Raw genomic sequence first — 13,163 nt, forward strand, 5'->3', positions numbered from 1 at the left:
TGCATACCTCTCAAACTAAAAGAGTTTGAGAGCTTTGATGTAAATGGGGCAAATGTGAAATGGATGAGTTAAGTCATTTCTGATATATCAGCTAGACATAAAGATGTAACAAGAGAACCATATGGCTCACTTAAACAAATTTTGACTAAGTATCATTTTTCTTGTATTCAGCTGGCAGCTGTTGGAAGCAATTCATTAAAATGATTCAAGCTGAAATGTTTATATTATTTTCTTGAAAGCAAAATGTACTCATTATAATTTGAAAAGTCATTTCATTTTTTCATAATGAAAATATATTCGTCATATAATTCAACAGTGATAAATTGAATGACTAGAAAAAGGCAGAAGAGTGATAAATACTGTGGATCATAAATGTGCAACATATGATAGATGAGGGAACAAATAAATAAGGTGAACAGAGATGATCACACAAAGCATAATATTATATTGTAATGATTAAATGGACACATTTTTTATTGAAAAAATGATAAATTTTGCATTGACTAATAAATAATGAACATGAATTTTGAATTTTATATATGTATAAAATTACTTATAATTTTTAAAAAATGTATAACTTAAAAGATCCTATTTATCATATTTAATTTTCAAGAATAACTTTATAAATAATGTTATTTACACACAAAAAAACAAACCATCCCTGAGGACTTCTGTGAAAATTAAAGAAGCTATTAAAGGTGTGTTTTAACCTTGTCTTCTATTTTATTTTTAACATGAAAATTGCTCTGTTTTAATTTTTCCATGTTTTCCTAACTGTACACATTTCTTTTGCCTTTGTGAATTTTTTCCCTTTAGTTTAATTTTAGAATGCCAATAGACCTTGATCTTTCATATCCCGAATATTAGGAGACTATTTTCTTCTTACTTTTGTTTAAATGTTCAGTTCTTTTTCCTTTTAGGTTTCCCACAGATAACTTATTTTTCTCTTTTGTGAATATATCAACAGTTTCACCTTTTATTCTTTAATTTTCCTCTAGTATTTCTTTTCAATATTGATGTAATGGAGTTATATGACTTTTTTCTATAGTTGTATAAACAGTGATAATTCATGTAAATTTCTGAATCTTTTGTTTTTACGTATAGGGCAGACAGACTGAAACCCACAATCACAGAAAACTGTGAAATGAAATAAATGCTTAAGCAAAACTGCTACACAAATAGACAAATGTGTTAATAGTTTTATGCTGTGTAGCTTTCTTTTCTAATTATACTGTGCTAATGGTGGAAATCATAGCAAGCCTTAGCCATAGAGCAACAAAATGCATTTCTCAGTGCACTGAGATCATACAAGTATAAACCATAAGATCAAGTGGAAATTCTTATCTGTCTTCTGTTATTTAGTGGGTTCAGTTGTACATATATATATTTACTTTCAATTGTTATACTACATGGCTATATCAAGAGTAATCTGATTGGAATATTTTTTAGATGATGGGATGTACACCTTATTTAGATTGAACTTTTCTTTTGTACCACCAGATGACCACAGTTTTGATATTTTTCAGAAAATTCCCTTGGACAGCACTATAGAACACTACAGACATGATTTATACAAGTACCTAATTAACTTGCATATTTTATTTCCTATTTCTAGCTTCATGGAAAGGTTTTGAAATAATAAATGGACATCTGAAATGTTACACTGAACCCAAAGTGTAAGATGAAGCAAAGGACCTCATCTCTTTGAAGGTCAAGTTATAAATTATTCTTGTGATGAAGTAGGATACATATGGTCCTTAAGCAAAATCTCAACTGAGGGCTTCTTGATGAAGGCACATAGATACTCTTGGTTGTATTTTAAAACAGGTTTTTGGGTGTTCACTGGAACTACAGCAACTACACCAGGACTGATTTAAGAATCATCAATTTTCTAGAGCCAAAGTTTGCAGTGAAGGCTTTATAGTGGCTTCTGAAACTCACCACAGAATAGTCATGCTTGTCATGGCGTTGTCTCATTACTAATTGGAGGAGCCCAGGAAGGGTAAGTGTAGAGGTCAAACATAGGTACAATCCAGGTAAACATGCCAAGCATCACCACAGCGACACCCACAATATTAACGCCAAGTCCAGCTTTAACCTTGAATATGAAAGAGCTTGAATGTTAGTCTCAAACAAAACAAAATGAAACAAAACAAAAAAACCCAAATTGGGAGAATTGGAATACTGTTGCAGAAGGCATATGCAGATTTACATGCATCTTAAGTGATTGGTATCAATTATTTGTTTCATAAGACAAGTCCTTCCATTTATGCCAAAAAAGAATCTGTTCCCAACCAAATGTCATTTAGTTGGAGAGCATCAGAGAAGTTTCTCTTAGGAAAGTACTGAAGTCATTACAATTAGAGAAAAATCCCTTAAAAAATCTGCCAATTCAGGTCAAATCAAGTTTTGTGGTTTGGTATTTCAGTGAATATGTTTCAGGTCACTATATGAAAACTGAATCCTTCATATTCATTTCAGTATTCTCTTACCAGAGATCTAATATCTCTTCTACTCATCTTTCTCAAAGTTCCCATCCTTCTAGCTCTGATGTTATTATTCTGGTAGCCACTAAACCATCTCAGATTGCAGGGATTAGCCAACTCCTACCCATAAACTGCTTTGTAAACCAAGTTTTCCAGGATCACAATTTTGCCCGTTTGTGTACATATTTTTGTTGGCTACTTTTATGATGCAGTAGTTGTTACAGAGACCCCCTATGGCCCAGAGTCTCAGATATTTACTCTCTGGATCTTTACAGAGAAAGCTTGCCTATCTCAGCATTCTCTGTGTTAAAACATGAAGCCCCGAGGCAAAATGGGATGCCAAAGCAATGAATATTGTAGAGTTTCTGTCCATGCAAGCCACTCATTTATTTTAGAACCTTGTGGTTTTTTTTTTTTAAATTCACAAACCTAGCACATTGTTTATATTCTATATTATGCACATTTTTAAACCCAAAGTGAATTATGTGACTTCTTCATAGAGGCATTTACAGAATTTTTATGTTACAGGGGCTTAGGAACAGCAATCTGTGTAGAAGGAAGGAACTGGGGCTTAACTTGGAACTGCATTTGCACAGCAGGCTCACTGAATAGCCTGTAGTTATATTCTTGCTTGGTTTGGTTCAGAAGTGGGTGATCAAGGTTGAGAGAAGACCAGGATATTCTCAAACTAGTTCTTCACTACCACAACTTTTGTATTTGGCAAAATGTGCACATTTTGTCACTTACATTTTCTATTATTCCTTGCTGTGCTAATTTCACTTCATTTTATTTCAGGTGTCACCATTAGAATCAGAAAAAGAAAGCTGACTTTCCATCAGTCAGGCACTGAGCCCAACATCTTATTCAGAGCAAATGTCAGTTGTGTAAATACTTGTGATAGAAAACCACAGTGCTTGATTGCTAAATTTCATTAACCCTACTTCTTCTATCAGGCTAGGTCAAGTTGGATCCTGATCTTGACAAGCCCCAAGCTTAAACCATTGTGTTGAGTATATTCTCTGCTCTCTTCCTCTTTCTATGTACTACTGAGGCATTCAATATCTCTGTATTTGTGACTGTAAATATTAATGGCACATTTGCTCTAGGTTATCACTCTTAAAAACAATCCTAGGGCCAGTCACATGCACTCACATTCAAAGCAGGACTCAAACTATACATTTCCTAGCATTTGATTAGTTTATAAAAGGATAGAAAACCCAAGACATCACAAAATAATGTCCACTGGACCTGATCGCATTCTTTCAGTTCACTCACCATGTCCATAACTTTTAGATGGCCATATGAAAAAACAATAGCATTGGGTGGGTTTGCTACTGGTAGGAGGAATGCAAATGAGGTACACAGAGTAGACGGTAACAAAATATAAAGAGGGTTGACGTGAATGGCTTCAGCCTGTTGGAAAAGATAAAAAGGAGTCTAAGTAAAATTTTGAGATAGGCATCAAAATGAGCAAAATTATTATAACAAACTTCCCAGAAGCAGGTTGAAATATAAAGACAAAATTATACACATAAATAGTTTTTAAGATTTTTTAGAAAACATTATCTTCTTCTTTTGGTTGTTTGGATATTGGTGATTGGTATCCATTTAAGCATTATAACTCAGTTCATTCAGAAAGTAAAGTATCATTTATTTCAGAAACAAAATGAAAACAGCAACTGTTTATCTAGTGCTAAGTACCATGCTAAGTGTTTACATACATGTTACTATGTAATATGTAAGTATTTATACATGAAAGTGAAAGTTGTTCAGTCATATCCAACTGTTCATGACCCTCCATGAAATTCTGCAGGCCAGAATACCAGAATACTGGAGTGGGTAGCCTATCCCTTCTCCAGGGTATCTTCCCAACCCAGGAATTGAACAGGGGTCTCCTGCATTGTAGGCAGATTCTTCACCAACTGAGCTACCAGGGAATCTCAAATATATATATATATATATATATATATATAAAGTTATATTATATATTTTTATATGCATATAAAGTTTAACAGTATATAATGTATAGCATAATAGAATAACTTCATATGTTTGTATATACAACTTAATTTTCACTATGGCCTTAAGAGATGGTAATTATAGCCCCAAATAGCAGATGAAGAACCTGAGGTCCATAGAGGCTAAAGTAACTGATCCAAAAACATAGCTGGCAAGCAGTTAGAGCTTCGGAGGCTCTCAGGTTCCTTCGGCTCCAAAGCTTCTCATCATTCCATTAACTTACTGCCTCTGTGAGTTATATAATTTAAAATTTCCTTAGGGATCATCACAGAAGAGTTACTACCATTCTTAATTATTTAACTGCTCCCTGTTGAGAGATAAACCCCAGAAAAATTCCAAATTGTATTTCACTAATATCCACTTGCCTACATTTCTTTTCTAATTTGAAGCCACTCAAGAATGCTAACGTCTGCACCTTGAACTGGTAGCAGAACAATTCCAGAAGGGCAATCTTTCTGCATCTAAAGTGTTTTCCTTTCACCAAAATCATCTTCCCCGGGGAAGAAAAACATTTTACTTGAAGCTATTTCTCGTAATTGCCATCTAGTTGTGGAGAAGAGAGACAGTTTTCCCCTCTCTATCTTTGCAGATCTGCTTCTTACTTATCTTTTAAAATTCTTCTTAAACTGTACAGAGCTGTGTTGGAGACATTGAAGCTTGAAGCCCGAGGTGTAAACCTGGCTTTTTATTACCTTGCAAATCACTTATATGAAGTGCTTCTCAAAACATCAAGACATCTTCTAGAGGGAGAAGTTAGAGATCTAAATATGAAAGTTGTCAGGAAGCACTGAATCCCAAAATCTTCTAGAGCTGGAAAGGGTCTGAGTTGACCCTCCCATTTATCTGTAAAGGAAAACTATGGGCAGAAAGAAGGTAGATGGTTCTCTTAAGATCCTGCTGCTTGAACACGGAAGAAAAGAGTTCTCCTGTGTTGAGGTCTCCTAAGAAAATATGAATGCAAATAAGGACCACCTTGTAAGTTACCTACAGGGACCCATTCAAGCCCCAAATGATTCTACACCACAATATGAGAACACGCAAAGTAGAACACTATTCTTTCAATGAAGAGAATAAATAGGATAAATGAAATACTCACCAATGGAGATAGTATTGGAAGAAGGAGGGTAATGGTAGCTGGATTGCTGGCTACCTCTGTTAAAGACGTGACGAGCAGAGAAGATATCAGAATTATTAGCCAGACTGGTAATGAACCTAGAGGAGATAATTTATTTCCTATCCACTTAGATAGTCCTGACTCCTAAAAAACAAATTTGCAATATGTGTTATTCATTAATAATTCATTTAATCAGACAATTTAAATATATTAAAAAGCATTATTTGACCTAAGGACTCAGTTTCTAAATTAACATTTTAATCTCTCACATTTTTCTGTGGTTTGTTAGATCTAGGTGATTATGACATTGTGAAGTTCTTAGTTATTCTTATTTTAACACCACTAAAATGCTTTCGGAAGTTTGAATTGTCTTCCCCCATTTTTTCAGTTAAATATTAATTACATCTAATTACTATATATGGGTATAAAAAACCATGTAGTACTACAGGGCTTTAAGAAAGGGAGTATTCTTTCTGGTCTTCCTCTTCCCACATTTAAGCTGTGTTCCTCAGAGGCAACAATTTTATTCACATTAGCTATTTATTCCCACGTTTATGTTTGTGATAGCTATTTTACAAAATTCTACTTTTTCATATTTCTAAATTTTCAATTTTAGACATTATTTGGAACAAGCGTGCTTGCTCAGTTGTGTTTGACTCTTTGCAACTGGCTTGGACTATAGCCTGACAGGCTCCTCTGTCTGTGGAATTTTCCAGACAAGAATACTACAGCAGGTTGCCATTTCCTACTCCAAGGGATCTTCTTGACCCAGGGATGGAACACTGATGTTCTAATATGTACATGAAAATTCACTTTTCTAAAACCTTCCATCATACATATATTTCCCGCCCCTGCTCCCCATTCCCTTAAATTCATATATCAACATTTTAGGTTAAATCAGTATTTAAAGTTTGCCATTATGATCATATGAATACTTTTCACAACTGAGCCACTTAGTGTACTGTGATTGCTTTAGCTGTTTTGTTTTAGTTTTTGTTTGTTTTTCCAAGAAGTGATTTCCCTATTCTTTTGCTTGCTTAGTTTTTTAAGCAATCACTAATCCTCCAGTACACTTTCCAGTAAAAGAAGAAAGCTCCTCACAAGTAAATAGACATTTCAGGAAATTGTTCTTTTTCATTTTCCCTGATGGAGATGTTGATTTTGGAGTATATCCTCCTCTTGCTACACTGGGACTAGTTGCTCTTTAGATCTACTTTACTGTTATTCACTAGATTACTTATGGGTCCCCTTCACCTCTTTCTGCTGTGGGAATCCTGTCTTGTTAACTCCTTTGTGTTGATGGCCCACAGGACCACATCTTCTGTAACTTCCTGATAATTGGTGCCTGGAAAGTAAATTTCTTTAGTCTCTGCATGTCTGAAAACCTCTTTCTTTTCTTTTCACATTACTTTGATATATCATCCTTTTTAGAATTCTGAATGTACAAATAATTATTGCTCCATTTCCTGTGGCTTCCAGTGGGTTCTTTAGAAGCCTGATGTTCAGATCTTGGATACGCTGTACATAATACAGGAAAATCAATCACACTCAGATGAACAGATATGTTATTCTGTTTTTCTCCTACAAATGGAAGGGACAATCCTCCATTTGTGAGATTTCACTGAGCTCCTGCGTGTGTGAATTTGTACACACATGTTAAAGTAGTATGGACATCAGAAAGGCTCTAATGACAAGATCGGAAGCTGGCAAAAACATCCCCAGATCTGATAACTAGATGTTATGTATATTATTTCTAGTTTTGACATTTTTGTTTGGGGTTTTGATTTTTTCAATGAAAAAGACTGTTTACCATTTAAATCATATTAGCACAGATTCCTCTTTAAATATGTCAATATTTAAAGAATGGATTTTACCTATGTATTGGGTAAAATTAGACTACCTAATCTTATTAGGTAAGATTAGATGCAGTTGGAAAAGATTACATCACATACAGTCCTTCACCTCAGGAAGCCACTGAGATCATATCATCCTGCTCATGGCTTCAAGCTGACCACTCAGAGGTAGGGTGATTTTGGGCATCCCATAGAAATCTGAGGCTTTGTGCTAGGATTTCCACAGCCAAGTAGAACCCCTCCAAGGTTTTCCTACTTCTTCCAGAGAGAGAGTCTAGTGAATCAGACTAAGTCCACACCTTATCATTTCCTTCGATTCTGCAATTCTAGGGTCTGGCCAATGCTTTCAAAACCACTTTGAGTGACAGATATTCTGGGAAAGAGAGATGAACATATTGACATCAATACTAGAGTTGCTGATTCTGATTTCCTCACAATTCAAATTAACCAATACAGGAATGGAAGTTATTTATTCTGAGAAACCAGATCTCATTACTACTGAACTAGTAGAAAAGTGTCTTTGTCTTCTATTATCATCATTTGTACTTGAACAGTCTATGAAGCAAGTCAAATCTAGACTTGAAACAATATCATAAGTGGCACTCAGAGTTGAGACAATTTTTAAGACTTTCACGTGTTACCAAATTGCTGGAAGCTCAGTATCGAAATCTCATACAGAAAAACTGACAATAAAGTCAGAAGCAAAACACAGTCTTTCCTTAGACTGTCAAGAATAGAACAGAACGGGTAGTTATTTGTCTTGAAAAACAGAAAAATTTAACTTTTGGGAAACTGAAGGGCTAGACATGATATTTTTCTCACCATTGCTTTTACTTTGAAGGCTGAACAAGGAAATGGAATGTTCATGAGTTTTGAGTGTTTCACAGAAGGCTACTAAGTCCAGAATAAAACAGCAGAGAATTTTCATGGAATTTTGGGGGAAGATACTCTTCTTGTAGCAACCCTATAACCAGGGCAATTTCAAGGGACAAAGGTTTCCCCAGACTTTTACTTTATATCAGCTGCATAGATGATGGACCAAAGAAATAGCCAACTTTATTTCTCATGGTGATTTCATTTCTTTCTAAAATTATACTATACAGTCCATGGAATTCTTGAGGCCAGGATACTGGAGTAGGTAACCATTCCCTTCTCCAGGGGATCATCCCAACCCAGGGATCGAACCCAGGTCTCCTACACTGCAGGCGGATTCTTTACCAGCTGAGCCACCAGGGAAGCCCTCCTAAAATTAGACATAATAAATATTAAACATGGCTACATGAAATTCTTTCTGGACTTCATTGAATACTCATGTATGAAATAATTTTAATGTATTTAATATGTAACAAGTAATGTAATACAGTTCTATTGTTTCTCATTCTACTTTGGAAATATTAGGACCATGATATACATCAGTATTCTTGCCTAGAGAATCCCATGGACAGAGGAACCTGGCAGGCTACAGTCCATAGGGTCGCAAAAAGTCATGACTGAAGCAACTTAGCATAGTACATAATTGCAGAGAAATCTGACAGCTACTTAAATTCATCATGAGATAAGGGTATAAACAAAAAAAAATGTTTAACAAGCAGTCTTTGTATAAATGACTTTTATATGTTATTTTTCTTATTAAGCTTCTCTTTTAATCCTATTTCATGGATTAAGAATTCTATTTATTTTTCTTTTGATATGTTGGGACACCATAAAAATGATGACTTATGCTCACAGAAATTCTTGAACTCTGGACTCACCTCATCTGTGTGGTATAGTTACTGCTTGGCTACTGAAATCTGCATCATTACAATGATAGAATGAAGTTGAGCATTCCAAAAGCTTGACTGTCCTTGTGTCCTTCTTTTGAACAGCTTAGTTAACTGCTAAGTATCTTAGACACAGAGTATTACCTCACAGCCATCTGCCAAGGCAAACCCTCCACCAACAAGAATGGCTATATCCCAGGGCATGAATGACTGGAATTCTTTCCAAGTAATCAGTGGAGAGTAATCAAAAGCAACTGAAAAACAAAAGTCCTACAGTTAAACATTGCTTAAATATTACAATAGGACATGTCTTATTATCATAAATAGCCATCTCACATAAAGTTTTCAATATTTCTGTATTATTCTTATATAGGGAACTTGATCTGGACTTTATTTCCACCTGGCCTAGGTAGAACATTATATTATAAGAAAAGAAAAATGCCATAACTTGGAAAACTCCTTTGCATTTTATTAGAGAAAAAAATTAGATAAATGATAACATCATATATAATACCATTCATTCATTCATTACACTAACATCTTTGCCTACTATGAGTAACAAGTGCATTGGGCTATCTGCAATCCACCATTGATACAACAGCATCTGTGGAACATTATAATTATCATTCACTCATATTTATTTGAATATTTTTTTTTTTTTCAAATCATGAGGAGGGTCATGATAGAGTCACCAGAATTTCAGTTTAAAATAATTCAAAGTTCAGATTAAATAACTTTCTTATTATTCAGGAAACCCTTAAAATGCTCATAAAGCAATAATCACAAGGATTTCTCTTGATATTTGGGTTCTGATAACTCCACTGATTTGCTTAGAAATAATGTCATCCATGAACATGGGTTTTCTGCCCATTTAACTTTTGTGTATATCAGGCAACTTTCTACATGGTAAGCTTTTAAGATTACTAAGAAGTCCTCTTCCTGTTTCCTTCCCACAAACTTAATCCAAACCAACTCTCACTGTTGATGGAAACTTTGGTATTTCCTGCTTGAATTAAGACCATATATCCTGTTAAACACTAACATCTCTGACTGTTCCTCTCATGTAAAACTGAATGCTTTATGTCTTCTTGTTCTTTAGTTGCTAAGTCATGTCCAACTCTTTTGTGACCCTGTGGATTGGAGCCCACAAGGCTCCTCTGTCCATGGGATTTCCCTGGCAAGAATACTGGAGTGGATTGACATTTCCTCCTCCAGGGGATCTTCCTGTGTCTCCTGCACTGGGAGGTGGATTCTTTAGGCTGAGCCACCTGGGAAGTCTGTTTTATGTCTTATCTTGCATTTTTCAATCTGATGTGAATCAGTTTATCAGGGAGAAGAGAAGTTAAAGAATGAGGAGAGGATGTTGGAGAGGAGGAATCAGAAGCAGGGGTCAGAGAAGTTAAGCCATGCAGAACACTCTACTAGGCCTTAGGGCTTTGATTGCAATGGTCAGAGACCTTGGCATCTCATAGGAATCTCTGCTCTATATTATACAACCTTCTTATAACACATTTGAGATATGCTAGTCTCAAGTGGCGGAGAAGGCAATGGCACCCCACTCCAGTCCTCTTGCCTGGAAAATCCCATGGACGGAGGAGCCTGGGCTGCAGTCCATGGGATCGTGAAGAGTTGGACCTGACTGAGCGACTTCACTTTCACTTTTCACTTTTATGCATTGGAGAAGGAAACGGCAACCCACTCCAGTGTTCTTGCCTGGAGAATCCCAGGGACGGGGTCGCACAGAGTCGGACACGACTGACGTGACTTAGCAGCAGTAGCAGTCTCAAGTGAAGAACAAAGGCATTTATTTCTACGCTATACTGTTTACATATATCATGTCCTAGAAATCTGACTCAGCAGTCACTCATCTATTCTGACTCAATCAAATGGGCCAATCCAACAGCTTGGCAACCAGTTCCATCCCACCAGATAAATCAATCAATAATGAAGGAATAAACAACAAAACCCCACAATTCTACCAGCCTATTTCCAAACAATTTTACACCATCTTCCCATATTGACAACACTGGAATTTGACCACCCAAAACGTGCTGTGTTAGTATAAAGCGTAGGCATGGATGAGAAGTGTGTGTGTATTTATACTCAAATAAGCAGACACATTTTCTTGTCCATGTGTTGTGAAGACAATGAAATCTTCCATTGAATATGGTTTCTTTCTTCTGTGATACCAGGTTATGGCTAAGTGTGGGGTTTATTTGCATTTTCTCCAAGGCTACTATGAGGCTGTAAATACTCTTCCCTTGAAATTCCTCACATTTTTAGATCCTCAGCATTTATTACCAAAGGCTCATCTTAAAGTATAACTTCCAAGTTCTTGTTCCTGTATTTGTCAATAGTAAGATTAATTCTGATTATGACCAGGACAATGAACTTATGATAGACCAAATAGTGTCACCCATAGTAGAATTCTAACTAACCATGGTGTGTAAAGAAATCTACTTCTCGCTTCTACAAAGTAAGATGGTCTTTTGTATGAGGAGAGGAAGTGTGAAGTCTGAACAGGGGTTGCAGTGTATAAACAGGAGATGTAAACCAGCAGCTGTGTTCATGTCCATTCCTTCTGCTCTACTGTGTTAACTGAAACCAGGGGAATTTTGTACTTTTGCTCTTCTGTCAAATTCATTCAGAATTATAAATAATACTCAACCAGTTTCTCCTGTAGGTGTAGTTTTGGTCAATCTCTTAGCTGGGATAAGAAAGAACAGGAGTCCTATAAGTAAAGCAACAGTTGAATCTGTAGCAAAACCGGGATACCTAAAAGAGATAAGTGTGTGCATTAAAAAATGCCATCAAGGATTTGTATGAACTAAGCACCAATTGATTATGCTAACAGCATAGAAGTAGGAGTGGTGGTATTGGTTATTTATTCTGGATAATCTGCTCTAAAATCTATGGATTCACAACTAAAAATGAAACTTAGTGAAGATGAAAATCTCAGACCACATCCCCATTATTTTCACAGGTCTCCTTATTTTTAAAAATCAGGTTTACACATGCTGATATGCTAGGCCAAAAGTTCCCTTTCAGGTAAAGCTGACAGATCTGGTAAATAATTTCTTCTCTGGATTATTTCTTTTAATCATATTGACAAAGTATTGAGGTTGAAACAATAGGACAAGTCCTACATAATTGTCTATAAAAGGCTAATATTGAATTGTGGCAAGGCATGGATGTTTACAGAGTCTTTTAAAACTCTTCTGTAAATTGTGAAAAGGAATTGATCTGTTTTTCTAAGACAGAACATCTGCTTCTGTGTTTATAGGCCCTGGCGATATCATACCAATGAAACTGACTTATTTGAAGCTTTGTACCCTATGAAACTCAATCAAGAATATTAATTATCAGAATGGCTTTGAGATGCTCATAGATGATCACTATACAAATTAAGAGTTATTCAGGAACAGATGGGTCTTAGAAATACCAGGCCATTCCTGCAAGTAAGACAGGTTTCCAGAATCCCCAACAGTTAAGAAGCACCTGGAGACCAGATATGAATGAAACAGGAAGAAATAATTAAAAACCAGTTCTAAAAGTCAGCATATTAATTAGTGAATCTTTGAGTCTGAAAAGCAGAGTGTGTACCCTAAGATTATTCTACTACCTTGTAACTCAGCAGTGCACACATAGTAAAGAGGCTCTTTATTCCTGTAATTTACTTGAACAATCTAGATAATCAAAGAAATCCATTATTTTATTCAGTCTGACAATTTTATAAAGCAGTCTTTCCCCTTAAATATAGATTTTCTTTCATTGTGGAGTGAAATGCTGCCTTGGTATAATTTATTTTAAAAATGTAACCAATATTTATTATTTTATAGTTCCTTATTTCTTGTATTTCAGTTATAATTTTTGTTGGATTTTTGCCAAATTAGGTCAGGCATCATGTAATCTGATTTTGTTTTATATGAAA

The 13,163-nt window shown here is 35.5% G+C and overlaps 1 protein-coding gene across 2 annotated transcripts in view; it reads right to left on the reverse strand.

The window, feature by feature from the left end:
- Positions 1-13,163, reverse strand: part of SLC13A1 (solute carrier family 13 member 1) — a 107,485-nt gene that overhangs the window by 25,948 nt on the left and 68,374 nt on the right. For both annotated transcript variants that reach the window (XM_043873282.1, XM_043873281.1), the window contains 5 exons: positions 11,901-12,007; positions 9,377-9,486; positions 5,602-5,763; positions 3,762-3,899; positions 1,942-2,098 (listed from right to left, as the gene is read on the reverse strand). In XM_043873282.1, the coding sequence (XP_043729217.1) occupies positions 1,961-2,098; positions 3,762-3,899; positions 5,602-5,763; positions 9,377-9,486; positions 11,901-12,007 (655 nt within the window). In that variant the 3' untranslated portion in view covers positions 1,942-1,960. The remainder of the gene's footprint in view (positions 1-1,941; positions 2,099-3,761; positions 3,900-5,601; positions 5,764-9,376; positions 9,487-11,900; positions 12,008-13,163) is intronic.

The sequence above is a fragment of the Cervus elaphus genome, chromosome 18 (genome assembly GCF_910594005.1).
Source record: "Cervus elaphus chromosome 18, mCerEla1.1, whole genome shotgun sequence".
NCBI classification, from domain to species: domain Eukaryota; kingdom Metazoa; phylum Chordata; class Mammalia; order Artiodactyla; family Cervidae; genus Cervus; species Cervus elaphus.